Source organism: Salvelinus sp. IW2-2015, unplaced genomic scaffold, assembly GCF_002910315.2.
Source record: "Salvelinus sp. IW2-2015 unplaced genomic scaffold, ASM291031v2 Un_scaffold803, whole genome shotgun sequence".
In the NCBI taxonomy this organism is placed as follows: Eukaryota; Metazoa; Chordata; class Actinopteri; order Salmoniformes; family Salmonidae; genus Salvelinus; species Salvelinus sp. IW2-2015.
Genome location: NW_019942617.1, coordinates 519,801 through 546,351, shown reverse-complemented (window position 1 = coordinate 546,351; position 26,551 = coordinate 519,801). Strand labels below are relative to the sequence as shown.

General features: G+C 42.8%; 1 protein-coding gene across 1 annotated transcript in view; it reads left to right on the top strand.

Annotated features, from left to right (window-relative positions):
* Window positions 1-23,790, top strand: part of LOC112068966 (KAT8 regulatory NSL complex subunit 1-like protein) — a 35,655-nt gene extending 11,865 nt beyond the window's left edge. Inside the window, 12 exon segments of the mRNA XM_070438349.1 lie at window positions 3,514-3,652; window positions 4,376-4,552; window positions 5,813-5,934; window positions 9,812-9,989; window positions 15,545-15,731; window positions 16,858-17,004; window positions 18,676-18,776; window positions 19,012-19,133; window positions 19,353-19,526; window positions 19,703-19,844; window positions 23,281-23,439; window positions 23,629-23,790. Of these exon segments, the coding sequence (XP_070294450.1) occupies window positions 3,514-3,652; window positions 4,376-4,552; window positions 5,813-5,934; window positions 9,812-9,989; window positions 15,545-15,731; window positions 16,858-17,004; window positions 18,676-18,776; window positions 19,012-19,133; window positions 19,353-19,526; window positions 19,703-19,844; window positions 23,281-23,439; window positions 23,629-23,790 (1,810 nt within the window).
* The last annotated feature ends 2,761 nt before the right edge of the window (window positions 23,791-26,551 follow it).

The following is a 26,551-nucleotide window of genomic DNA, read 5'->3' as shown; positions in this document are numbered from 1 at the left end:
CCTCAAATATGCACATTTTCGAACAAAACATAAATGTATTGTATAACATGATGTTATAAGACTGTCATCTGATGAAGTTCAAGGTTAGTGATTAGTTTTATCTCTATTTCTGGGTTTTGTGAAAGCTACCTATGCGGTGGAAACATGGTGAAAACATGGCGTTGTGTGTTTGGCTATTGTGGTTAGCTAATATAAATACATATTGTGTTTTCGCTGTAAAACATTTAAAAAATCGGAAATTATGGCTGGATTCACAAGATGTTTATCTTTCATTTGCTGTATTGGACTTGTGATTTCATGAAATTATATTATATGTTAAGGTGTCTGACCAACAGATGCATATTTGTATTCCCAGTCATGTCAAATCCATAGATTAGGTCTTCATTTATTTATTTAAATGGGCTGATGTCCATATATGAACTGTAACTCAGTAAAATCTTAGAAATTGCTGCATGTTGTTGAATTGTTGCAAATTGTTAAATTCCGTTTTACAAGTCTTGTTTCCGTCAGTGGTCTGTGCAACGCAGATTTTTTAGAGCCCTACTAGCTGTATGCAACAGGAACAGCATTTTTAGAGGTAACTGTGTCACTGGATGAGATTTTGTTAAAAGTTGTTAGCTGAACACCTGTAGCTTTGACCTTGGGTCGGTTTCTTGTTTAAAAAAGGCCTACATTTAAAAAAAGCTGTGGTGTTTTCCTGGATATCATAGTGGGTTATTAGAGCTAAATAAACAAGGTTAGGCGGTGAGGTAGGTTATGAGAAACACATTCAATATGTTTTCTATGTGTGACAGTGAGTGAATTGTAAATGGAAAACACAGACCCTAAACAAGTTAAAATTACATTTAATTTGACACCCAAAACCAGCTTTTAGTCTACTTCCCCGTTCATCTAACCCAGCCAGATTCTTGTGAGAGTGCCTTTAACTGATTGTTGCCGGGGAAAAGGAGCCCATAACAACCGTTGGAGATTAACAGGGAGTTGATTGTAGATTTAATCCTGACCTGACTGCATAGATATGCAGAATCGCAATTGAATCCCCCTGTTGCAGGATAACTTTCCTGCAATGCATGGAATGTAAAACTTGTGTAGTTGAGGTTTAAAAAGGGTTCTAAAGTTTGTAATTTCCACTTTTAAATTTGACTTGGATTTCCCATTACGAAAAATGTATCAACCACTACAAAAATGTCAATTTAAGTATAATTCACATTTTCTATTGCTGCAGAATTATTTTCCTGCTGTAGCAAACTGCTTCAATTTAATATCCTACACCTGTAGTTGGTCTCCGGCACCTTGCCAGAGACGGGGAGGGTACACTGCAGATTCCCTAACAAACAAGCCTTGAGAGGGGTTGAGAGAGGGAAAAGAAACGGGGCGAGACTAGGATGACAGCTGTAGAAAGTCAGCCCTCCCTCACTATGGAAGTACTTTAGCAGTTCCACCCGTCCAGTGTTGGGCTCCTCCTCATAGCCTAATGTTTCATTTGGACCCAATAAGCCCTGGGTAAACTTGGTGCCCTTTCCCTTCATAAAGCTGTGGAGACTGGAGAGTGTGATGTTTCTTTGTTTGCCTTCACCTGGCTGTGATTGCGAGGACCTATCTGGTTGGTCTTTAGTCTGCCTCCGATTCCTCCACAGCCCCTGGACCTCTTCAGCTCTCACTCCCAATATGCTGTGCTTTCTCGCTCCATTGACCCAGAAGAGAGATGGGAAGTATTTAAATGAGGATGTTGGTCTGTCTGTTTGTCTCCCTGCCTGCCGTGTCTGTTACATCTCTGCCCTGGTAGGATGCTAGTAACACTTCTCTGATATAGAAACACTGTGCCAGGTTTCTTAGCATTAAGTCAAGTTTCATGTCTCTTGTTTGCTCTGAGTCCAATGCACGGATTATCAGTTTTCTCTTCTAGTCAGGTAACCTGCTCACCATGTCTGGAATGTAGTGATGTAGGAAGGCATCATTCTGGCGGTAACGGTCTTGTCTTTGTTGGAGCCCCTATCTCCTGCTGGGTAGAACACAGAACTAGAATCGTTCCAAGTCTGTTCTGTTCATTCAATTTCTATGGGGTAGAATGGTCTGTCTCTGTGGCCTTCCTTCCATTAGCTCCTCCATGGGGGAGAGTTTATGGCATGCACATCCTCCCCCGGGAATATGTCTCAGAGTGGATGGGCTATTTTGGGCCTCTCTCGACAATGTGAAAACAGTGTGGTTACAACTCTTCATTTTTGTCCAATGTATGTTCATAATTTGAGGTGGGAGTGACTGTGGCAGACTAGGCTAATTCCTGGAAAGTGAAACGAGGGGCACACCCTGTAGGCTTTACTTTATGCCCCGAACTACAACTACAGCAATAATAGTGTTTTAAGAAAGCAGAGCTCAGCTTTTTGCTCAGTCGGGTTCAGGGCTGAAAACGTGTGTGTAACTGCAAGAGTAGGCTTTAGAATTGCCCCACCAGTATAGAATAGGTGGGTGGGGGGTGTTTTCCATTGGCCAGCAGCAGTGTCTTTCTGGAGAATGGAGATAGTGCCCTTGGGAGGGGATGGCTGCTCCAGTCCTCAGCAGGAAAGTGCCTCTCCTCTCTCGCCTCCTCTCCACTGTGTCGGTGTGCTGCCTGCCTTGGCCCCAGCGCCTGCTATTGTGTCGGAGAGGAGAGACTGCTTGCCTGGGGATGGAGGTGACATCTCTCTTTTGCTTACACTTCTACAGAGTGTGGACAAGTTCCACCACCTACCCTACAACTCAAGGGATGTCAAATGTGATTTTCACTTTCCTTGTTGTGAAATGAAACCAAATGTAGAGGTTTTAGTTTGAGAGGCTACAGCATTGGGCCTGTGTTTGTTAGTGTGGTGGTCTATGCCCCACCATTCAAGCCGACCCAGCCGGTCTGATAACCTTTCCCTTTAGTTGTCCACTCTGTTTGAAGTGCCTTGCTCCTGGCATTCCCAGGGCCGCTACACAGAGCCATGGTATCTAAAGCTAACTGGACTGTGGAGTGCATGCCAGAGACAGCTAGCTAGCCTACACCAGAGGAATAGTGGAACACAGTCAGGAGCTCCATGGAAACCTACACACAGGCACAGCTTGCTGGTGATTTATTTGTGACCTAGATAGACTTCCTACTAGTTTCACTAGCATAAGAATAATTTACCTTTATTAGCCTACTGTATCTGCCACCAATATGAAGAAGCTGATATTCAAATGTAGCATTTTCTGATGCTAATAGTGTGAATAATGTAGGCCGTAGTGTATTTGTTGCTGTGTAAACATCAACCATATGGCCTCTGTACTGTTCTGCTGGGCTATCTATATTTTAAAGGTCAGTAAACATACATACACTCCAACCATTCCACCTGTTTCAAGGAAGAGTTTGTATTTCATCTGATAAAAAAAGCATACAAAACCCAGAGAAATGAATATGCTTGTCTGGTCTTAGGCTATACACAATGGCAGCATTAGCACGTCTGTCTTCTATTCACTATATGTCTCTCCCTTTCTCTCGCTTCTCTGTCTCAGTAGGCATGGGGGTGAGTGGAGGTGGCAGAAGGAGAGGGCTGAGGCGGGCAGCAGGTGGACCTGGCTACAGCTACGTGTGGCAGAGCTCGAGGGACGCATCCAACAGCTGGAGGACCTGCACAAACAGATCACCTTCACCAAGGTAAGGCCCAGGTCCCCAGTAGGCACACCCCAAGGTTTAATTAGTTCATTGAAATGGTGTGTTTGGAAAAGGATTACCGATTTTGTTAGTCAGTCTCCCTCAGATTTTTTTTATTATTATTATTATTTTATTTTTTACAATTGCAGGAAATTAGCTGTAAAATAGCTATTTCTCCTCTCTGCGCAGTGGCAAAATGAGTAGAGTTGCATGAAATTAATTGTAAAATAGCAAAATCTTCTCTCCGCCCCATGTCAAAATGTGTAGAATACATCTGTTAAAATACATCTGTTGTCAAGACGGGGGGACACTAATGTTTTGCTCGCGATGTTGGGTGGTGGTGTATGGATGTGGGTAAGCAGACCTGCGAGCAACTGTGGCCCCTCATGATGAGTTCGGATTTTTTTTGTCATGTCCTTCGAAGGCACTGTAAATACCGAATGGAGGACATGAGAGCCACCAGGAAACTCTAAACTCAATGATCTCACTCAAGACCTTCCATCAGTGCTGGCTGGTGGAAGTTTACATGCTCATAGTAATGGCTGGAACCAAATTAATGGAATGGTATCAAACACATGGTTTCCTTGTGTTTTATTGCCATTCTGGTTACTCCATTCCAAGCAGCCATAATTATGAGCCGTCCTCCCCTCACCAGCCACCTCTGGTGTGTGAATATGCCCTTGTTGTGGAGTTGATGGCAGTGTGTGTGATTGTGTGTGGTCCCAGGGGGGGGTGGTCTTGGCAGAGTCGCAGCTGTTTACGGACAGGCAAATCCAGCAGACGTTACTAACGGAGATAGCAGGGCTGTCGTTCAGGGCGGGGGGAATCGCTAGAGACCCTCCCTCCGACATGGAGAATGAACCCAGCAGCCCCACACGCCTCCTCAGGAACATACAGAGACAGGTACATTTTTAAATGTAATTTAACCTTTATTTCAACAGTAACATTGCAACCTAGGTCTCTTTTTCAAATGAGCCCTCTGTCAGATGATACTGTATATAGTGGATGTATTGTTTTCCTCAGTTCAGTAGATACAGATCTTCAACAAAAACCTAATATTAGATAAAGGGAACCTGAGTGAACAAATAAAAACAATTACATACTTTTTTCATAAACAAAGTTATCCACCACCCAATGCTTCTGTGTGAAAAAATAATTGCCCCCTTACACTCAATAACTGGTTGTGCCACCTTTAGCTGCAATGACTGCAACCAAATGCTTCCTGTAGTTGTTGATCAGTCTCTCACATTGCTGTGGAGGAATTTTGGGCCACTCTTCCATGCAGAACTGCTTTAACTCAGTGACATTTTGTGGGTTTTCAAACATTAACTGCTCATTTCAAGTCCTGCCACATCTCAGTTGGTATTAGGTCTGGACTTTGACTTGGCCATTCCAAAACCTAAAATTTCTAACTTTCTTGCCATTTCCATGTGGACTTGATTGTTTGTTTTGGATCATTGTCTTGCTGCATGACCAGAGCATAATTCATGGGTCCTTCTATTAAGGCAAGTCGTCCAGGTTCTGAGGCAGCAAAGCATCCCCCACACCATCACACTACCACCACCATGCTTTACCTGTATGAGGTTCTTACTGTGGAATGCAGTGTTTGGTTTTCGCCAGGAATAATGGGACCCATCTCATCCAAAAGTTATACTTTTGACTCATCTGTCCGTAGAACATTCATCCAAGAGTCTTGATGATGATTTTATTTATTTATATATTTTATTTAACCTTTAGTAGTGGTGCTTCTAGGTGCGTTTTGGCAAACTAGAGTCAACTTTTTGGATGAGATGGATCCCATTTTGTCTGACGAAAACCAAACGCTGCGTTCCACAGTAAGAACCGGTCAAGTGTGGTGGTGGTGTGATTGTTTGGGGATGGTTGCTGCAGTTCATGTTTGAAAACCCACAAATGTTGCTGAGTTAAAGCAGTGCTGCATGCAAGAGTGGGACAAAATTCCTCCACAGCGATTTGAGAGACTGATCAACAACTACAGGAAGCATTTGGTTGCAGTCACTGCAGCTTAAGGTGGCACAACCAGTTATTGAAGATTTCAAAACATTTAGTATGAAAAAATATGCAAAAATAGAGAATCAGAAAGGGGATCAAAAAATATACATGGCACTGTTTAGAGGATGATGTGTTGTTGTGTTGTCCTCTCAGAGTGCCCAACTGAGCCAAATTGTCAACAGCCTGATGCCTCATCTGAACCTCTCTCCCTCCTCCTCTCCAATCTCTAAAGACTCCTGGAGGTGGAAAGGACAGACCAAGAGAGCCTTCAGCAGGTACACACACACACAATACACCCCGCCAGCCCACATTGTCCTCTCCTGCACAGTTTAGTTTATAGAATCACCTTACTCTTCCTGGGTTCCAAGACCTATGGTAGATGCGTAACTAGGCCAGACCAGTACAGCTTGGTTTGGCTCGACTCTGTTTGGCCCAGTAGTGTGAAAAGGGTAATGGTTACCTTAACCCACAATCATGCCAAAACCAGATATTCCCACTAAGTCTGTGTTTTCTCTAATTAATAGGCTGCTCTTTGCCAATGAAAATATTTATTCTATTATAATAGCTGCACCCTGTGCCTCTGTTGCATACTATGTCAAGGTGAAAACAAGTTGGGCTGTCAATCACTGACTGTCCGCGGGTCCTTAAAGTCTTAAATGATCTGATTTAAAGGCCTTAATTCTTAATGTCTTTTATTCTGTTTTGAAAATGTGACGGAGAAGACTACAGTGTTTGCGTTATATTGTGCCGCTGCTTAATTGTTGCCACCATGGAAAAATAAACAAAATGTAACATTAAATAATGCTCAAGACTGAGCTATCCACATGTGCGCCTCTGTGTGTATGTGTGTGTACATCGTGTGCCATTGCGAGTCTGACCGTTGCCAGAGGAGAGAGCAAGGAAGCCTATACAATTTGATAGACAACACTAACTAGAGCCTAGATGATAAACCGAAAATGACCGACACTGACATAGCCCTTTTTGCTTACGTCTGTAATTTCAGTGATTAGAATACACAACGTTCCTGATTCTTTTTGGGGTGTTCTAAAACCATTATTTGGTCAACAGTAATGTGTATTAACCTGCTTCCTGCAATGAAAGCACAGAATCTGCCCTGTCCCTGTTTTGCTGCTGGCTCTTACTCCCGCTCCCCCCTTTACACACAGAGTGAAGGGAGAGATGCATTCTGATAAGCTCAAGCATACTGACAGTTAAGCAACATTTCGAAATATAATTTCAGGAAAGACACATTTTTAAAAACAACTACTAAGTCTCAGCTTTATCTAAGTATAACAATTATTTGTCAACTGTCAATATATAGGAAATAACATCACTTTACAAACGCAGTATGTCATTGAGATGATGTGCCAACGGAGCGGAGCGTACCATTTGCAGTGGTAGTCTATATAGACCTGCCTACCAATGGAAAGATTTTGTAGGACATTTATCGTTATATCAATTGCATGGCTAAAGCAACAATATTATATTAAGATTTAGCAATCTAGCTAATGTTTTTTGACTTCCCATTTCCTCAGGTGGTAAATTATATCACATAATAGCCTAGGCCAATATGCACAAAAAAAGATTAAAGAAATTAATCTCTAAAGAGCAAAAAAAAATATGGGATTATTCTGGATCTTATTTTGACATGTTGCACTTCAAAATATCTATAATGCATTCCCTTAACATGTTAGATGAAATGGCTAACTTCTTTAATTTCTTACTTGGCACTGGAATAAGTCAGTCTAGAGCCGTCCCCTCCCACGTAGCTACATTGCTTCGAAATATAGCCATTTGATACTTTATTCACTGAATTATTTTAGGCTAATGTTAAAATGTAGTCTTTTGTTCCAGCCCCACTCTAACACACCAGATTCTACAAATCAACTGCTCAACAGGACCTTGTTAAGCTGACGTGTGTGTTTGAGCAGTGCTGGATCAAAAGCCTGCTTTGGCATGCTGACTGCATGAATGTCCGCCAGAGAATTTATGTAGTTTTAGAGAAATTGGCAGATTTCAGACTACATGTAACCACGCCAGCCCAGGACCTCCACATCAGTCTTCTTCACCTGCAGGATCATCTGAGACCAGCCTTTCTGAGTATTTCTGTCTGTAATAACGCCTTTTTGAACGGAAAAACTCCTTCTGATTGGCTGGGCCTGGCTCCCAAGTGGGTGGGCCTATGCCCACCCATGGCTGCACCCCTGCTCAGTCATGTGAAATTCATAGATTGATATCAAAACCAAAATTCTGAAAACTTGGGATAGCCTAACAAATGCAGATGGGCAACCCCATGCTTCAGCCATCTATAGCCTAGCCAGTAGCCAGTATGCTACTAAATCCGTCTGACTTATTGCTAAACTAGCACACCTACCTGATAATAAGAGCCATGTAGGCTATAGCTTTGATGAAAGAGCCAGCCCTAAAAATACAACTTTTTGCCAACATGGAGGGAAATTTAGTAGGTGTATGGTGCGCGCAGACCTCAGTGTATTAAATTCCATTCCAAGTGGCATTAAAAAGGTTTTAAATTCATCTTCATGTAACCTGCAGATAACCTGCAATCAAAAGCCACATCAAATGGTTCCATACGAAATAAAAAATAAAAAAATAAAAAATAATAATAAATAATATTACTTAGATTCCAGAGATTAGATTCTGTAGACATACCTGTTTTTAATTGAATTTCAAAATGGAAATTATGTGACATAATGTGTCACGTTCTGACCATAGTTCTTTTGTGTTTTCTTTGTTTTAGTGTTGGTCAGGACGTGAGCTGAGTGGGCATTCTATGTTGTGTGTCTAGTTTTCCTGTTTCTGCGTTTGGCCTGATATGGTTCCCAATCAGAGGCAGGTGTTAGTCGTTTGTCTCTGATTGGGAGCCATATTTAGGTATCCTGTTTTGTGTTGGGTTTTGTGGGTGGTTGTTTTCTGTCTTTGTGTCTCTGCACCAGATAGGACTGTTTCGGTTTTCACGTTTTTTTGTTTATGTATTTTGTAGTGTTCAAGTTTATGGTCTTCATTAAACATGATGAACATTGGCTACGCTGTGCTTTGGTCCTCTCCTTCGTCCACAGAAGAAAAACGTTACATAATGGCTTCTAGACAGCCCTGTTATAAGGCACCACTACTCCCTCTAAAAAGCTGGGGTTGAGTTTTTTGGATGGTACTGACTTTCCTCAGGGGTGCTGTACTCTAGGACTTCTTCAGAGCTGCTGTTTGTATTTCTGTCCCAGACAGCACAGCAGAGAAGTATTTTGAGCATACTGTTTGTCTAGTTTTGATCCAAGATATTTCAAGCCCGTTCCAAAGAGGACCAGGAATCGGGGTCGGGTGGGGATCGAGGAGGGCCAGGGAGGATAACTTACTAAATCAGTTGACTTCCTGTAACAAAGGGAAACATAAATATCCCACCAAGGCTGGAAATTACAGGCCCATAGTGAATCAGTATCCACTAGTTTAGGCCCAAATGGCACCCTATTTCCTATATTGTGCACTACTTTTGACCAGGGCCAATAATTATCTGGACAAAAGTAGTGCGCTATATAGAGAGATGGGTCCTGGTCGAAAGTAGTGGCCGAAGCCGTACTCTACAGCCCAGAGAGGACCTCAGATCTCCTATCCACCACTATGATATTCAACATGCTCCCTATCCTTAAAACAACCGGTGGAAAGGTTTTGTGTGTCCGGCTATGATTTGGATCAATGACATTAAGCTGAAGTTCTTCCTTCCTCTTGCCTTTTTTACTCTCAATAATTAAGTCTATGGATTTGTTCCAAATTGCACCCTATTCCCTATGTAGTGCACTATTTTGAACAGAGCCTTATGGACCCTGGTCCAAAGTAATGCACTATAAAGGGAATATGATGCTACCCTCAATTTCTAATTTTCTCTGACTCCCATGCTGCCTTGGATGTCATGGAAATATAGATCATATCTGGGAGCACTAGGCTAGATCTTGTTTGAGTCGTTTCAGGGACTGCTGTGTGTGTTGACTGACTAAAATGGTGTGAGTTCAGTGACTAAAGGTTTATCTCACATGGCACTCTATTCTCTACATAGGTAACTACATTTGACCAGGGCCCTGGTCAAACATTGTATAGTCCCAAATCGCAGTGCACTGAGTGTCGTCGTCTGTTGTCCCCATGCAGTGGCCTGCTCCTGGGAGGATGTGACCACTTCTCCCAGAAGGGACCCAAGATAAGGATAGTGAACCGCAGGAGGGCGCACTTCCTTCAAGTGGATGCCACCTGTGTCTCAGCCCGCACACGACCCCTGGTGACCTATCACAAACCTCGACTCTTCATAAACACCACCCAGAGACAGCAGGTAGGGACCTTTTTTACCTCTGGGCCAATATTCATTAAGCATCTCACAGTATGAGGGCTGATCTAGGATCAGTTTTGCCTTTAAGATCGTGATGAATATGATAATGTGGACGGGGGGACCTAATTGTAGATTAGCACTCCTACATACGGCCCCTGACCTTCACCTCTCACTCAGGAGGCAAAGCACTAACCACCACATCCTCAATGTGTGATGCTGATGCCTGGCTAAATGCATCACACAAGACTGAAATACAGTGCTTAACTTTATTCCACACGTTTGGCCCAACCTGAGGTTAGAGGGTAGTGTTGGCTGCCAATAATGAAATGTCAGAGGATTGAAGAAAAAAAAAGTATCCTAATTTAAATTAGGATTCAAGTGCTGTGTCCCTAACGGTGTCATTTAGACACAAGCAGTCTCTGATTGAGCTCTGTGTAGCAGTTGAACAAGACAGAGTGGAGCAGTGCAATTTTAATGTCAAACCCTGCATTACTGCTATTCCCTGGCACTGGTTTGGTCTGGTCTAGCCTGGTTCCAGATCTGTTTGTGTTTTTGCCTCAGACCAGTTCTATAAGGAGTTGGCAAGAGAGCAGAAACAGACTGGCATCATCCATCTAGTCTGTTCTGAGCTTTAGATATCAACCTGCTCCGGTGTAGGGCTTTAACCTGCAACACACAGCCCATAGGCCTCTGGTCAAAAGTAGTGGGTATAGGGAATAGGGTGCCATTTGGGACATTCCCCCAGTGTATCCATCTCTTCAGCCCTGCTGCTGACCCTCTAGTCTAGGGTTCCCCAATTCGCGGCTTGCAGGCCTAATTATTAGTAGAATTTTCATTGTTGGACATAAAAGATTGTAAAAACACCAGGAAATCAGCACCAAGTGATTTTAATTTGGGAAATCTGTTCGCAAGCCAAGTATTCCCAGAGAGACATGTGATCGTACACAAATGTAAGCAAGGTTTGAAATGATTGTTTTGGTGATATTATATCTGTTTGGGCTTCTTGCGGTCAATTTGCAGTCTACAAATGATTACTAATTATGTTCCGGCCCCTGATCATCCGCAAAAATCGTCCAGCGTTGCCAGAATTGTACATAATTATGACATAACATTGAAGGTTGTGCAATGTAACTGCAATATTTAGACTTAGGGATGCCACCCTTTAGATAAAATACGGAACGGTTCCACTGAAAGAATAAACGTTTTGTTTTCGAAATGATAGTTCCCTGATTTGACCATATTAATGACCTAAGGCTCGTGTTTCTGTGTGTTATTATATTATAATTAAGTCTATGATTTGATAGAGCAGTCTGACTGAGCAGTGGTAGGCAGCAGCAGTCTCATAAGCATTCATTCAAACTTTCTTGCATTTGCCAGCAGCTCTTCGCTGTGCTTCAAGCATTGCGCTGTTTATAACTTCAAGCCTATCTACTCCCGAGATTGGGCTGGCAATACTATAGTGCCTATAAGAACATCCAATAGTCAAAGGTATATGAAATACAAATGGTATAGGGAGAAATAGTCCTATAATTCCTATAATAACTACAACCTCAAACTTCTTACCTGGGAATATTGAAGACTCATGTTAAAAGGAACCACCAGCTTTCATATGTTCTCATATATCATCTACTGCATCTTGCCATCTTTATGTAATACATGTATCACTAGCCACTTTAAACTATGCACTTTTGTGTTTACATACCCTACATTACTCATCTCATATGTATATACTGTACTCGATACCATCTACTGCATCTTGCCTATGCCGTTCTGTACCATCACTCATTCATATATCTTTATGTACATATTCTTTATCCCTTTACACTTGTGTGTATAAGGTAGTAGTTGTGGAATTGTTAGGTAGATTACTCGTTGGTTATTACTGCATTGTCGGAACTAGAAGCACAAGCATTTCGCTACACTCGCATTAACATCTGCTAACCATGTGTATGTGACAAATAAAATTTGATTTGTTTTGTTCTGAGCAAGGAACTTAAACGTTAGCTTTTTTACATGGCTAATATTACACTTTTACTTTCTTCTCCAACACTTTGTTTTTGCATTATTTAAACCAAATTGAACATGTTTCATTATTTATTTGAGACTAAATAGATTTTATTTATGTATTATATTAAGTTAAAATAAGTGTTCATTCAGTGTTGTTGTAATTGTCATTATTACAAATATATATATAAAAATCGTACAATTAATCGGAATCTGCTTTTTTTGGTCCTCCAATAATCGGTATCGGCGTTGAAAAATCATAATCGGTCGACCTCTAGTGCCAGGCAGGGGCGCCTCTCTCTGACTGGTGTTATTACAGAGTAAGACAATGTGCCAAGCCTACTGAGATATTAGGAAAGGAAAGAGAAGAAAGCTGTTAGACTTAATTCGTTGAATTAGCGTGATCTGAGCGGCTGGCTGCTCCTCCAGGTCATAGTGACTCACACAGCAACAACACAGTAAGGCTTCATGTTAGCAGAACTGAGAAACCAGCTGAGGTTGGGCTAAGTCACAACACTATGTTTAACCCTTCTGTACACAAATCCCTTTGTAAATGAGTTTCATATGGTGGTCATGGTCTCTAAAAGTGTTGCTATCTTTAAGAGCCACAGGTGGTTTGCGTTAATAATCGTTTCCTTCATTAAATCAGTGGTATCCACAGGTCCTGGAGGTGTAGAGAGTAAGTTATTCTAGAATCTGTGAATGACTGCTTTTAATCATCCCTCCTCTCTCCTGCAGGACTTAGCCTCCCTCTCCTCCTCCCTCTGTGCCACCTTTGTGTTCTGACCCAGCCTGTTCCTCCGGCAGCACCCTGATCTCCAGGACCAGTGGCTTTAGGACACACCCTGTTCTCTCTCTCTCCTCAGGTAGGCACTCCTCCATCAGGTCCTAACAGCCTGGTACTCAGGGCTATATTGTCCCTCCATCAGGTCCTAACAGACTGGTACTCAGAGCTGTATTGTCCCTCCATCAGGTCCTAACAGCCTGGTACTCAGGGCTATATTGTCCCTCCATCAGGTCCTAACAGCCTGGTACTCAGGGCTATATTGTCCCTCCATCAGGTCCTAACAGCCTGGTACTCAGGGCTGTATTGTCCCTCCATCAGGTCCTAACAGCCTGGTACTCAGGGCTGTATTGTCACTCCATCAGGTCCTAACGGCCTGGTACTCAGGGCTGTATTGTCCCTCCATCAGGTCCTAACAGCCTGGTACTCAGGGCTGTATTGTCACTCCATCAGGTCCTAACAGCCTGGTACTCAGGGCTGTATTGTCCCTCTAACCACTCTGATGTCAATGCAAATGCAATCAAAAATCACATCAAACCCTTATCATCAAAACAGTATCATGTTTTTAAAGCTCACCTCACTGTGATGATCAATTTGAAGAAAGAAGTTCAACAGCAGGTTGAAACTGAGTGGAAAACATGGTTGTTGTGGATGTTGTTTTAAAGCCTTTACACAACGAAATGGACAGAGCTTTCTAAGGTGATGATTCATTCAAAGCATTTAAAGGTGCGCTATGCAGAAACATCTCCGCCGGTTCCTGGTCACTAACATTCTAATAGTTTGCCTAATTTCAGTATATGTGACAAAACAAGCACGTATCGTGAAGAGAATCATTGTAACATATAAACCAGTGTTTCCCAACCCAGGTCCTCGAGTACCCCCAACAGTACACATTTGTATTGTAACGCTGGACAAACATACCTGATTCAACTTGTACAACTTGTAAAATGTGTACTGTTGTGTACTGAGGACCAGGGTTGGGAAACACTGATTTGAACCGCTCTGAAATATCTTTTCCATAACCAAAAATATTGTATTTTCAGCTGTTTGAAGCTAGTGTACAAAACTGAAAGTAAAAGACGCAAAAAGGAAACTGAAGAACGGGAACCATAGAAATAGAGCACACAGAACAGATCTACTGCTTCTTAGACTTGCGTTCAATTAAGAACGACAGATCTATAACTCAACTTTCTATATGAATTTGGTGGGGTATCCCAAAAAGTTACATATTGTAGCTTTAAGACGTTGCATGTAGAACACCTATACGCATATTATTGTCCATTTACAGATGTGAAATATAGAATACAGAACAGTGTATTCTGCAAAACGTGTATTCTGTTACCCTGTCCTTCTCAAGCCCTTTAAATCACCTTCCCTGGTCTGTGTTTTCCTGTAACTCTATGTATTGTGCTGTGGAGGTTACATCCCATGTACCCTCACATGCTGACCAGACCGGACACGTCGCGTGCGCGAGCAAAATAAATGTAGAAATCCATGTTATTCAATTATTGCACCCACACTGCTCGCGCGCGCCAACGAGCGTCTGCGACACCAAGGGCTAAAAATAGAAGTCGTTCCTATTTTTTACGCAGATCGCACTGAAAGTCATCTCCTCATTGGTTTATAGAAGCAGGTACCCACGTGCCATTTCCTCATTGGTTATACCCACGTGGGTGATTGAAATACGAACTTTGTTGCCGGTTGTCGTGGTAATACAATGAAAGTTTAGATGTGATCACCATATAAGTTCAAAGATGAAAAAGCCTGGAAGGAGGAGAGATGACTAGAAACGATTCGGTTGGCCGTTTTATGTGTGGATTAATTGTCGGAGTAGAGGTCCTTGTGCATTTCAGGTAAAATAACAACTCAATGTTTATATCCCAGGACAAATTAGCTAGCAACAGCAAGCTAGCTAAATAGRACAAATTAACGTTAGCTAGCAAGTGCAAGCTAGCTAGCTAAATTGCCATACATGTTTAATGCTTTTTGAGCTGTCCCAAATTAATGTAATTGGTTCAGAGTTTGTTTTGATATTTTAACCTGCGTGTCATGATAGCGTTTGTTGTGGGGGAACAAAATACATTTATGCACGATAGCGCACGCGCGCAGTCGGTTTGGGTTCCGTGTGACTCTCAAAACAGCTCTCTCTTTGTTGTGTGTGTGGAATGTAGACTGTAGAGTTATTAAGACCGGACAGGGGTGTCAAATCAACAATGCAGCAGTCAGCTGTACTCCACACAGCTGTACTGTGATGAGGTTATTACTGGGAACTGGCTAGGAGTTGGTGTATTGGCTCTTATAAACTGGGTGGTTCGAGCCCTGAATGCTGATTGGCTGACAGCCGTGGTATATCAGACCGTATACTACGGGTATGACAAAACATTTATTTTTACCGCCCTAATTACGTTGGTAACCAGTTTATAATAGCAATAAGGCACCTCTGGGGTTTGTGGTAAACGGCCAATACACCACGGCTAAGGGCTGTATCCAGGCACTCTGCATTGCGCAATAAAACAGCCCTTAGCCATGGTATATTGGCCGTATACCACACCCCCACGTGCCGTATTGCTTAATTGTACAGGCGTGGGCAAATTGTTTGGCTCAAGGGCCACATCGGGATTTCGATTATTATTTTTACAAAATTCATTGTGAGCAGTATCTGCTCTAGTATGTAGTGAGGTAGATGGAGAGATTCAGAGTCATGCTCATTGTTCAATTTGTAATATTCTAGAATATTCTTCTTCTAGTCTTCTCTTCAAACCTAATACAGTCAGTCAGCAGGTTTGGTCTGGATCTCCTCTCCACAGATAGCCTTCTGTCCCACCACCTCCAGAACGCTGCCCTGCTCAGAGAGGACTGGGTCCAGCGACCTCTACTACCGGTCAAGACAGAGTCCAGTCATGTCTACTACCACCACAGCTATATGGACAGGGGACACACTTCTCCATCAGGGTTCAGTGAGTAGCATCTAATAGACTATTACTAAGTTTCAGAAAACAGTATGACTTGTCTTAAAACTAACAGTGTCCCCTGAAACCTGGCAGGGATTTTTCTTTGTTCTTCCTCATTTAAAGGAATAGACTGACAGTGATCTCAGCTATGCTGCTATCTTGTGTAAAGACTCCTACTGAGCTACCAGTGTAGATGCATTGGCTGTTTCATAGCTGTAAGCTCTGAGTCAGCCAGTCTAATCATTACTCTCCTGTTGCTCCTCGCTGCTTGCTCTGTTGGCTATTGACTGCAGGGGGGTTAACGATCCTAAAGATTCCTAATGATCCTCACTGGGCTGAAGGGAGCGGTTCTGAGGCAGTGCGCTGTGGCTGAAGAGAAGCGCTGGCTTGAGGGGCTGGGGCACTGGCACATGGCTAATGAGAATGCTGGGTTAGTCTTAGAGACCTAATTCACTCTGCTCCACTCGATTTCCTGTCAGCCTGAATCACCCCACATGGACAATGATTGATCTAAAAACAAACACCACAAGGAATATTCTACTGACATTTGCTATTATGTGGAAGATCACCCATTCTCGTTCGCTTGAGGGGGAGATGTGGTGGGAGAGGGATGTGGTGGGAGAGGGGAGCGGGAGATGGGAGAGGGGGAGATGTTGTCAGAGAGGAGGGGGAGATGTTGTCAGAGAGGAGGGGGAGATGTTGAGAGATGAGAGCTGCAGTTATTGTCCTGCTTATCTGGCCCTGACAGGCAGGCAGCACGGCGGTGGCGAGTTTGAGGCATTATTTAGGATTCAGTACCACTTGTCCTGTTCAGTCCTGCAACCTTACAGCTCACACTGCAGATGACCATATCATCTATGTAATTATCAGCCGCCCAACCCCGAACAACATATCTGTTATCCTAACAATGAAACAGCCCCAAGACAAAGACCTTGATTGTTTGTAGAACTGAAGCGGGAAAGCGTTGAGAGAGAATATGTCTAACCTAATGGGATTAATAGTTAAACATTAGACTGATATGTTATTATAGGCTACTCTCTAACCAAGCCTTGTAATCCTATGGGGGTTTGGAGTGTGGTTTCAGACAAGGGGAATTCCAGTCTGTTGCGTTAACATGGCTGCTGTGTTCCAGATTGCAGCCACAAGCAGCATGGGAGGAACCGGAGGGGAGTGGCCAGGGGTGTGTCACCTGTCAGATGGGCGGGATCTGCTCAGACCCCACACAGGAAGGCTTATTGTGGAGGGAGGAAGAGGAGACACACCCACAAGACCATAGAAGGTACACTACATGACAAAAGTATGTGGACACCTGCTCGTTGAACATCTCATTCCAAATTCATGGGCAGTAATATTGAATTAGTCCCCCCTTTGCTTTTATAACAACCTACACTCTTCTGGGAAGGCTTTCCACTAGATGTTGCAACATTGCTGCAGGGACTTGCTTCCATTCAGCCACAAGTACACTAGTGAGGTTGGCCCCGATGTTGGCCGATTATTCCTGGCTCGCAGTCGGCGTTCCAACTCATCCCAAAGGTGTTCGATGGGGTTGAGGTCAGGGCTCTGTGCAGGCCAGTCAAATTCTGCCACAGAACACACCATTTCTGTATAGACCTCGCTTTGTTCACAGGGGCATTGTCATGCTGAAACAGGAAAGGGCCTTCCCTAAACTGTTGCCACAAAGTTGGAAGCACAGAATTGTCTAGATTGTCATTGTATGCTGTAGCGTTAAGATTGCCCTTTACTGGAACTAAGAGGACTAGCCCGAACCATGGAAAACAGCCCCAGACCATTGTCCCTCCTCCACCAATGCATTGGGACAGGTAGCGTTCTCCTGGCATCCACCAAACCCAGATTTGTCTGTCTGACTGCCAGATTGTGAAGCGTGATTCATCACTCCAGAGAACGCATATCCAGAGTCCAATGGCAGCGAGTTTACACCACTCCAGCCGATGCTTGGCATTGCACATGGTGATCTTAGGCTTGTGTGCGGCTACTCAGCCATGGAAACACATTTCATGAAGCTCCCAACGAAAAGTTATTGTGCTGATATTGCTTCAGAGGGCAGTTTGGAACTCTGTATTGAGTGTTGCAACTGAGGACAGATGATTTTTACGCGTTAACACTCGGTGGTTCCGTTCTATGATCTTGTGTGGCTTACCACTTCGTGGCTGAGCCGTTGTTGCTCCAATAAATTTTTACTTCACAATAACAGCACTTTCAGTTGACCGGGGCAGCTCTAGCAGGGCAGACGTTTGACAAACTGACTTGTTGGAAAGGTTTAATCCTATGACGGTGCCACGTTGAAAGTCACTGAGCTCTTCAGTAAGACCAATTTACTGCCAATGTTTGTCTATGGAGATTGCATGGCTGGGTCCCCATTTTTATACACCTGTCAGCAACGGGTGTGGCTGAAATAGCCGAATCCACTTAATTTAAGGGATGATCCCAGGGATGGGATTTTTTCTTGATTAATCAGGAATTTCTGCTTTTCTGACATTTATCCTCCATTGATTTCTAATAGAAACAAACCTATCCCCTAGCTAAGTCGATATATCCCTGATTTTCTCTGTTGTCCTGATCATATCCAACTGGTTATTACATGTTAGGCTCCCTAGTGGCGTAGCGGTCTAAGGCACTGCATCTCAGTGCAAGAGGCTTCACTACAGTCCCTGGTTTGAATCCAGGCTGTATCACATCCGGACGTGATTGGGAGTCCCATAGTGCAGCGCACAATTGGTCCAGCGTTGTTCGGGTTTGGCCGGGGTAGGCCGTCATTCTAAATAAGACTTCTTAACTCACCTCCCTAGTTAAATAAAGGTAACATTTAAAAAATATATATATATACATGCATGTAGCCTGCTAGTGTAGTTATGTATTCATTACACATATGCTATGTAGCCTGTTACAGAGCGACCCATGGTGTTGACAGTAATGTGTTGTTGGTCTATAGATGAGGAGGACCTCTTGTCTCAGCTGTCAGACCCTGAGGACAGTCCAGATGAGAGCCTGGAGGATGCCGTTACACCCCAGACCTCACACACACACAAACAGGTACCATACACACACACACACATTATAGCTCCAATGCTGCCTGGCTACTTGTGTGCATTATAGCTCCAATACTGCCTTCCTACCTGGATTTATAGCTTGAAAAGTAAGCAGCTTGTGAATTGACTTGTAATACATTGCATTCTGACATCTAGTTGAGACGTTTATAACGAACAGTGTGCTTGTTGATGTATTAGTGAGCTATGTGACAGTTTTGTCTATGCTATTTTGTTCTCAGGATTCAATCCGCAGACGTCAGAGAGAGAGTGTTTACAACATTGACAACACCGTCATCCCCATGTCCCTGGCTGCCACTACCAAGTTAGAGAAAATTCACTACAAAGACATTATAACACCCAGGTATGACTTCTGGTGCTTGTTCTTTGGCTTGAGTTACTTCTTAACAAAACAGCCACCTGTTTTTGCTTAACACTATTTTGAGTTTGAATGATCAAGCCTTACTATTTTGGGCCCTCACCAGTTTGCATCCCTGAAAATTGTCTGTTCTTCGATGTCCTTTGATCTGTGTGTTATTTCTTCACCTTACACGTTGCTCTGCTCCTCCCTCCTTCCCTAAAGCTGGAGAGTGGTTGATAACCCACCCCTGGAAGAGAGAGAGAGACAGGAAGATGAGGAGGAAGAGGAGCTGCTGTGTGACGAGACATTTTCCCAGAGGCATCTGGGGTGAGAAAAGAGAGAGAAACTCCGCTGGACCTCCTGGGATAAGAGCAGATGCTACAGACGCACCACCAGGTGGGCACTGGGCACACCACACTTCAACTTGCTGCTCCTAATTGAACCTGCAGTAAAGCTTCTCATCTCAATGGATCTCAATACAATACAGTGTCTGTTTTTTCATTAGAGAATGAGGTGTGGCATACTCTTGTTCCGATGCAGTAGTTTGTATTTGAAATCACCTGTCTCTGTAGATCTGGCAGTAGGAACGATGGACCAGGTGTTTCTGTATGGGACTCTGCTGTCAGGGATGACATCAGAGGTGACATGAGAACTCACGTGGACTGGAGCTGCAGTCTGGACACGGACGCAGACAGAGCTTTAGAGGAGTGGGTGGTAAGAAAGGACATTCACTGTCTATCCCTTACCAGCCTAAAGCCTGGATCCTGGTTCCACTCTGAGTATGATGTCTTGGTACTAGCATTTATTAACCCTGCTGCAGGGTTTTCATTTTGAAAATGTGGTGCGGGAAATTTCACCAGCAACATATTAATTTACCAGTCATTTGAGAAATTTACTGGACCGATATGCATTGGGTGCATAACCTGATTAGGGCATCCACCCACAGCGCTCAGAATGACAGAAATCACATTTAGGTTATGGTAATTCATCTTAACAGAACATGCAAGTCGAGGATGCAATGAAGTGCGTCCTTCTCTAATTCTGATGTGCACTTTGAAGATGTTAGAATAACTATCCACATTTACTTTTCCTCAGCCAAAAATGTACGAACAACAAAATCACTAGCCTATGTCAATCTACTATTCCCCATAGTAGAAAGGTTGACCTATTCTATTGGTCAGCTTGTGGAGAAAGAAATAGCCTATTCCAAACAGACTCTGGGACTGTTGTGTGATGATAGATCTCAAATTCATACAACCAGTAGGCCTAGGCTACATGAAACAAGTTAAAAAGCAATGAATCTGATGCAACAGATCAGAACGTTTAGCTTAAAATGTTGATAAACTAATAGGCCTATTTCTTCACATAAACTCAACAATGCGCACAAGGCTGTATTCTACGCGCAAATGTTAGTTTCATAATAAGCCTACAATTAGTGGGGGGAAAACGTCGTCAAAGTGACAGATTAAACATTTAGAAAGAGGAGAAATGTAAAGATGCAACAACTATCGGTTGCTAATATGACTAGGATTGTGCCTTATGTTAAAAAATTATATTTATTTTGCCAGTGCCAATTTTATTTATTGGCTTCACTATTTTTGGGCCAAAGTCCGGCTATTACCGGCTAACAAAACCCCGTCCTGCTGGTAGGAACATTCCAATCAATAACCTATTAACTTTAACGCGGAGTTGCTAGCAGAAACTATGCTATTTTTTGTTATACACAAGTATGTTAATTATCAAGCTGAATTAGAGCTTTTACTTCGAAGTATGACTCACTAAGACTGAACAACAGTTTCTGATTAGCTGAGGTATGAATATTGATATTTCATGTAAGAGGTTAGGCCATTAGTGGTGACCATGAAACATTCCTGAGATATACACAGCAGATATCTGATAGGTTTTTTATCTGCAATAGGAGGGTTTGTGGGTAGTGGACTGGTTGAGGAGTTCTTGAGCCTACACAGATGCACTGTGGGTGATTAGACATGGCTGATTGGCGTGGGTTCTGATTGGACTAAAGTCTTAACAGGACAGCACAGGCACTAGCAGCACAGTCAATTTTGCTGCCGACTAACTGACCCCCATTAACAATCGGTTAAATTAGTTCCAAACAGTAAAATGACGTACCCTAGTGAAAATACTATGCATGCGTATTCATGGGTTGCATGTTTCGTCACAATATTGTTTTGAACGTTTGTTTTGTACTGATGCCCAACTGAGCTTTCTTCTCAATGCATCGCCAATGAGCGCTGATGTAGATTTCTTAAAAAGTGCATTACAGTGTGTAGTGACTTCCTTTCCTCTTTACCATAGCCACTGCCCTAGCCTGAAAGCGGGGTTGTTTCGTACGCGTACAGTCCACATTCAARGTTTCCAAACGGCCAAAACATTCAATGAGATCCAGGGATATGGTGCAACAAAAAGGTTTATTCTTCTTATATCTAACAAATGATTCTCCAATCAACTTAAAGCATAGATTAATTGACATGGAAATTACATAATATGACCTGTTTGTATGTCTGTATGGTCAAAAGACTATGCCGCTCCCAGGTCTAGCTAGCTAACACACTTACCACAGTACAATGAATGGGCAAGAGTGGGGGCCAAAAACTAAGTTCAACTAATAACAAGGAATATATCTCAATCAGGTAAATATAAATCATAAAGGTACGTACCTAATATTTAATCATATACATTCATATTTAATATATTTACACAAATGTACAATGAGCTCTGTGTATTCTGTCTTTTATACAAATAHGTCCAAATCGGCTCTAACACAGTGGCTTGGAAATGCAATGCAATTCAAAAGGAGGCAAATAATTACTATCTAAACCTTTTGTCATCATTTTGATGTCGCCAGATTGACTTCAGATGCAGTRTAATGTTAGCTAAGATTGAGGGGAGGTCGCCAGATTTTAGCTAGTGTAATAAATATCATTTATTATAACACAAGCATATTTGCTAATACATTGTTATAACTAACTTCTTTCCAAACAGGGTTTCTCACAAACTCATAGCAGATACTGAGACCCACACACACCCAGAGACAGATGGCTGACACAGGCCTTTTCATAAAGACTGATAAGAAAAGTGGTGCCTGGTACTGCATATCACGAGAAACTGAGACACACACATACCCAAGGACAGAGGGCTGACGTAAACCTTTCATAAACACAGATAAGACAGGAACATCTTCGCACACACAAAAACTCCTCTTCAGTCTGAACATTTTACAGAGACACACAGAAATGTCAAAATAGGAACATCTACGCACACACCTAATCTCCTGTTTTAGCTGAACATTTCTGAAGACAAAGAACTCTACTCAGAGCCAATGGGACAGTGATACTGGCCTGAAGGAGACCTCGCCCAACTCATCAGAACCAACCAGAGGACCAGAACTTCCAGACTCAACCTACTTTCTGTACTGTATAAAATGTATATGCACTCTGTTATCTGGGCTTCTTTCGGATAGTTCCATTTGAGCTTGATGAAAAGGGTCCGTGCACGCTATTTCAGATATTTTTACCTCTGAATAAATTGCTTTTAATTAAACCTCATCCACCCTGTCCAGAGTCTCTACTTCGTCTCAGTTCTCCAGTAAACATGTTTTATCAACACTAGCTAATGTTTTTTGACTTACTTCGCTAGCTAATGACAACATTGCCATCTGTCTAAAGTCCATTTGACGTCATGATAATGCTGGCAAAGTTATTTCCTACTAAAAATTAAACAATTTAGCAATTGTATTTCCAGGAATGTCCATCAGAACAGTTGCCAGAGAATTGACGTCGTTTTAGAGAATTTGGCAGCACGTCCAACTGGCCTCTCAACCGCAGAACACTTGTAACCGTGCCAACTCCTATTGCAGTGTAATTTAGACTAAACAGTTGTTAGCCTCTGTCCAGGACATATGTACAGATCCCAAACATGCTCAATGTCCTGGATTGAGTATTCAGACCACGGAAGAACTGGGACATTTTTCGATTCCAAGAATTGTGTAAAGATCCTTGCATTATCATTCTGAAACATGAAGTGATGGCGGTGGATGAATGGCACAACAATGGGCCTCAGGATCTCATCACGGTACCTCTGTGCATTCAAATTGCCATTGATAAAATGCAATTGTGTTCGTTGTCTGTAGCTTATGCCTGTTCATACCATAACCTCACCGCCACCATTGGGAACTCTGTTCAATGTTGACATCAACAAACTGCTCGCCCACACGATGCCAAACACGCTGCCTGCCATCTGCCTGGTACAGTTGAAACCGGGAATCATCCGTGAAGAGCACACTTCAAAGGTGAGCATTTGCCCACTGAAGTAGGTTACGAWGCTGAACTGCAGTCAGGTCAAGACTCTGGTGAGGACGACGAGCATGCAGATGCGCTTCCCTGAGACTGTTTCTGATTGCTGGTGCAGAAATTCTTTGGTTGTGCAAACCCACAGTTTCATCARCTGTCCGGGTGGCTGTTCTCAAATGATCTCTCAGGTGAAGAAGCCGGATGTGGAGGACCTGGGCTGGCACGGTTACAAGTGTTCTGCGGTTGAGAGGCCAGTTGGACGTACTGMCAAATTCTCTAAAAYGACTTCAACTGCTCTGGTGGACATTCCTGCAGTCAGCATGCCATTTGCATGCTCCCTCAAAACTTGAGATATCTGTGGCATCGTGTTGTGGCATCGTGTTGTGACACAACTACACATTTTAGAGTGGCCTTTTATTTCCCCTAGCACAAGGTGCACCTGTGTAATGATCATGCTGTTTAATTAATCAGCTTCTTGATATGCCACACCTGTCAGGTGGATAGATTACCTTGGCAAAGGAGAAATATTCACTAACAGGGTTGTAAACAAATTTGTGCACACAATTTGAGAGAAATAAGCTTTTTGTGTGCACGGAACATTTCTGGGATAATTTATTTCAGCTCATGAAACATGGGACCAACACTTTACATGTTAAGTTTATATTTTTGTTCAGTATATGTCACAACAGGTCTAAATATGTCATGACAGTGTTATGACCATATGACAGGTTATGACAAGTTCAGATGTTATGCCTTGACATGKTTATGAATGTGTCATAATGTGTTATRATGCTAGGTGTCAAGTAAAGTGTTACCATATGACTAGGATTGTGGTTTAAGCTTGTGGACAGCTAAATCAAGTTTATATGGAAACCAGTAGAACAGGAGAGAAATGCTGATTTTAAAATAGTATCAATAGAAAGCTGGGATCCTCCTCTGTTCAATAGACTAGCCAACTCTGTTTTCACTGGAATTGTAATAAGAATTTTTGYGCAATGGCTGGGCTTATATTAGCCTACAGGTTTCACTTAAAGCATCAACCAACCTCGCTGCCTGACAGGTGATATTCCACTCAAAATAAGCTCAGTATGCAGTACGTGTGTGATAAACGAGATGCCTGACGGTCTAACAAAAATACACACACGCCAATTTAATTCCACTAAATTATGTTAATTGACCTTTTATAAACCGATGAATGATTTTCGTCCAAATTCATTTTCGGCGCGCTAACTGATCAAAGGTAAACCGTTAACATCCCTAAAGGCACATTTACATCTCTTACCATTCAAAACCCACACAGAAGATGCTGAATTAACCAAATTACTTTCAGATCTTAGTATTGGCAGATATAATATATGTGAATATTGTTCCTACATGACTCCTACAGAGAGACAGACTGTAATGTTTAACCGTTCTATGGTGGCAGAACAGGGATATTTAAATACCTCAGTGGTGCTTTACAGCTTGATGAAGTCAAGAGTCTGTTATGATAGACTGGGAGTGGTGTCTGTCATCTTGGTGCTTGTCAGGAGGTACGGAGAGTACCCACTTTCAGTCGCACATTCGTGTACAGGCTGCATGCTCCCTGGGGCGCAGGGTGTGGGTGTGAAAGTCACAGGGACCACCCTCACTTCACTGGAAGCCTGTTAAAGGCTGGTACTGTACTTGTCATACGTCCTTCAGCTTGCATTATTGTGAATTATGGTTTTAAATCAAATCCTTATGGTAGAAGAAAATACAGTATTATACCATCTCAATGTCATTTTTGCTGAAAGTGATACATGTAATATCCTCATCTAATGTAACCTTCATTACCCTTCTTTGACACTTTGTTAACTATCCTCCAAACGAGCTTCAATGCCATACAACACTCCTTCCGTGGCCTCCAACTGCTCTTAAACGCTAGTAAAACCAAATGCATCTTTTCAACCATTCGCTGCCCGCACCCGCCCGCCCGACTAGCATCACTTACTCTGGCGGTTCTGACTTAGAGTATGTGGACAACTACAAATACCTAGGTGTTGGCTAACTTAAAACTCTCCTTCCAGACTCATATTAAACATCTCCAATCCAAAATTAAATCTAGAATCGGCTTCCTATTTGCAACAAAGCACCTTCACTCACGCCGCCAAACATACCCTCGTAAAACTGACTATATTACCATACCTCGACTTCGCATGTCATTTACAAATAGCTCCAATGCTCTACTCAGCAAACTGATAGTCTTTATCACATGCCATCCGTTTTGTCACCAAAGCCGTTATGCACTCGTGTGGCTGGCCCTCGCTACATATTCGTCGCCAGACCCACTGGCTCCAAGTCATCTATAAGTCATGCTAGGTAAAGCTCCGCCTTATCTCAGCTCACTGGTCACGATCAACACACCCGTAGCACGGCTCCAGCAGGTATGTCTCACTGGTCATCCCAAAACCAACACCTGCTTTGGCCGCCTTTCCTTCCAGTTCTCTGCTGCCAATGACTGTAACGAATTGCAAAAATCGCTGAAGCTGGAGAACTTATATTTCCCTCAACTAACTTTAAACAGCATCTGACAGCTAACCGATCCTGCAGCTGTACATAGCCCATCTGTTAAATAGCCCACCCAATCTACCTACCTCATCCCCATATTGTTTTTATTTACTTTTCTGCTCTTTTGCACACCAGTATTTCTACTTGCACATCACCATCTGCTCATCTATAACCCCAGTGTTAATTGCTAAATTGTGTGTTTGCACACACTGTATATAGACTTCTATTTTTTTCCTAATGTGTTATCACTGTAGCTTGTTTATTCCATGTGTAAACTCTGTTTGTTTGTGTCGCACTGCTTTGCTTATCTTGGCCAGGTCGCAGTTGATGAGAACTTGTTCCACTAGCTTACGTGGTTAAATAAAGGTGAAATAAATAATAATTAAAACTCCCTCCTCCTACCTCCCTTGGTCTGCAGCCTCGACTCCCATGGGAGAGCCGTGTGTTCCCGCTGTGTGAGGATGAGGCTCTAAGGTGTCATGAAGAGGAGCGCAGGAAGCCTCGCTGCGGAAGAAAGGAGAAGGACAGATTCCACCAGCAGCACAGATGACAGCAGCAGCTCTGTCCAGTCACCCCCATTCT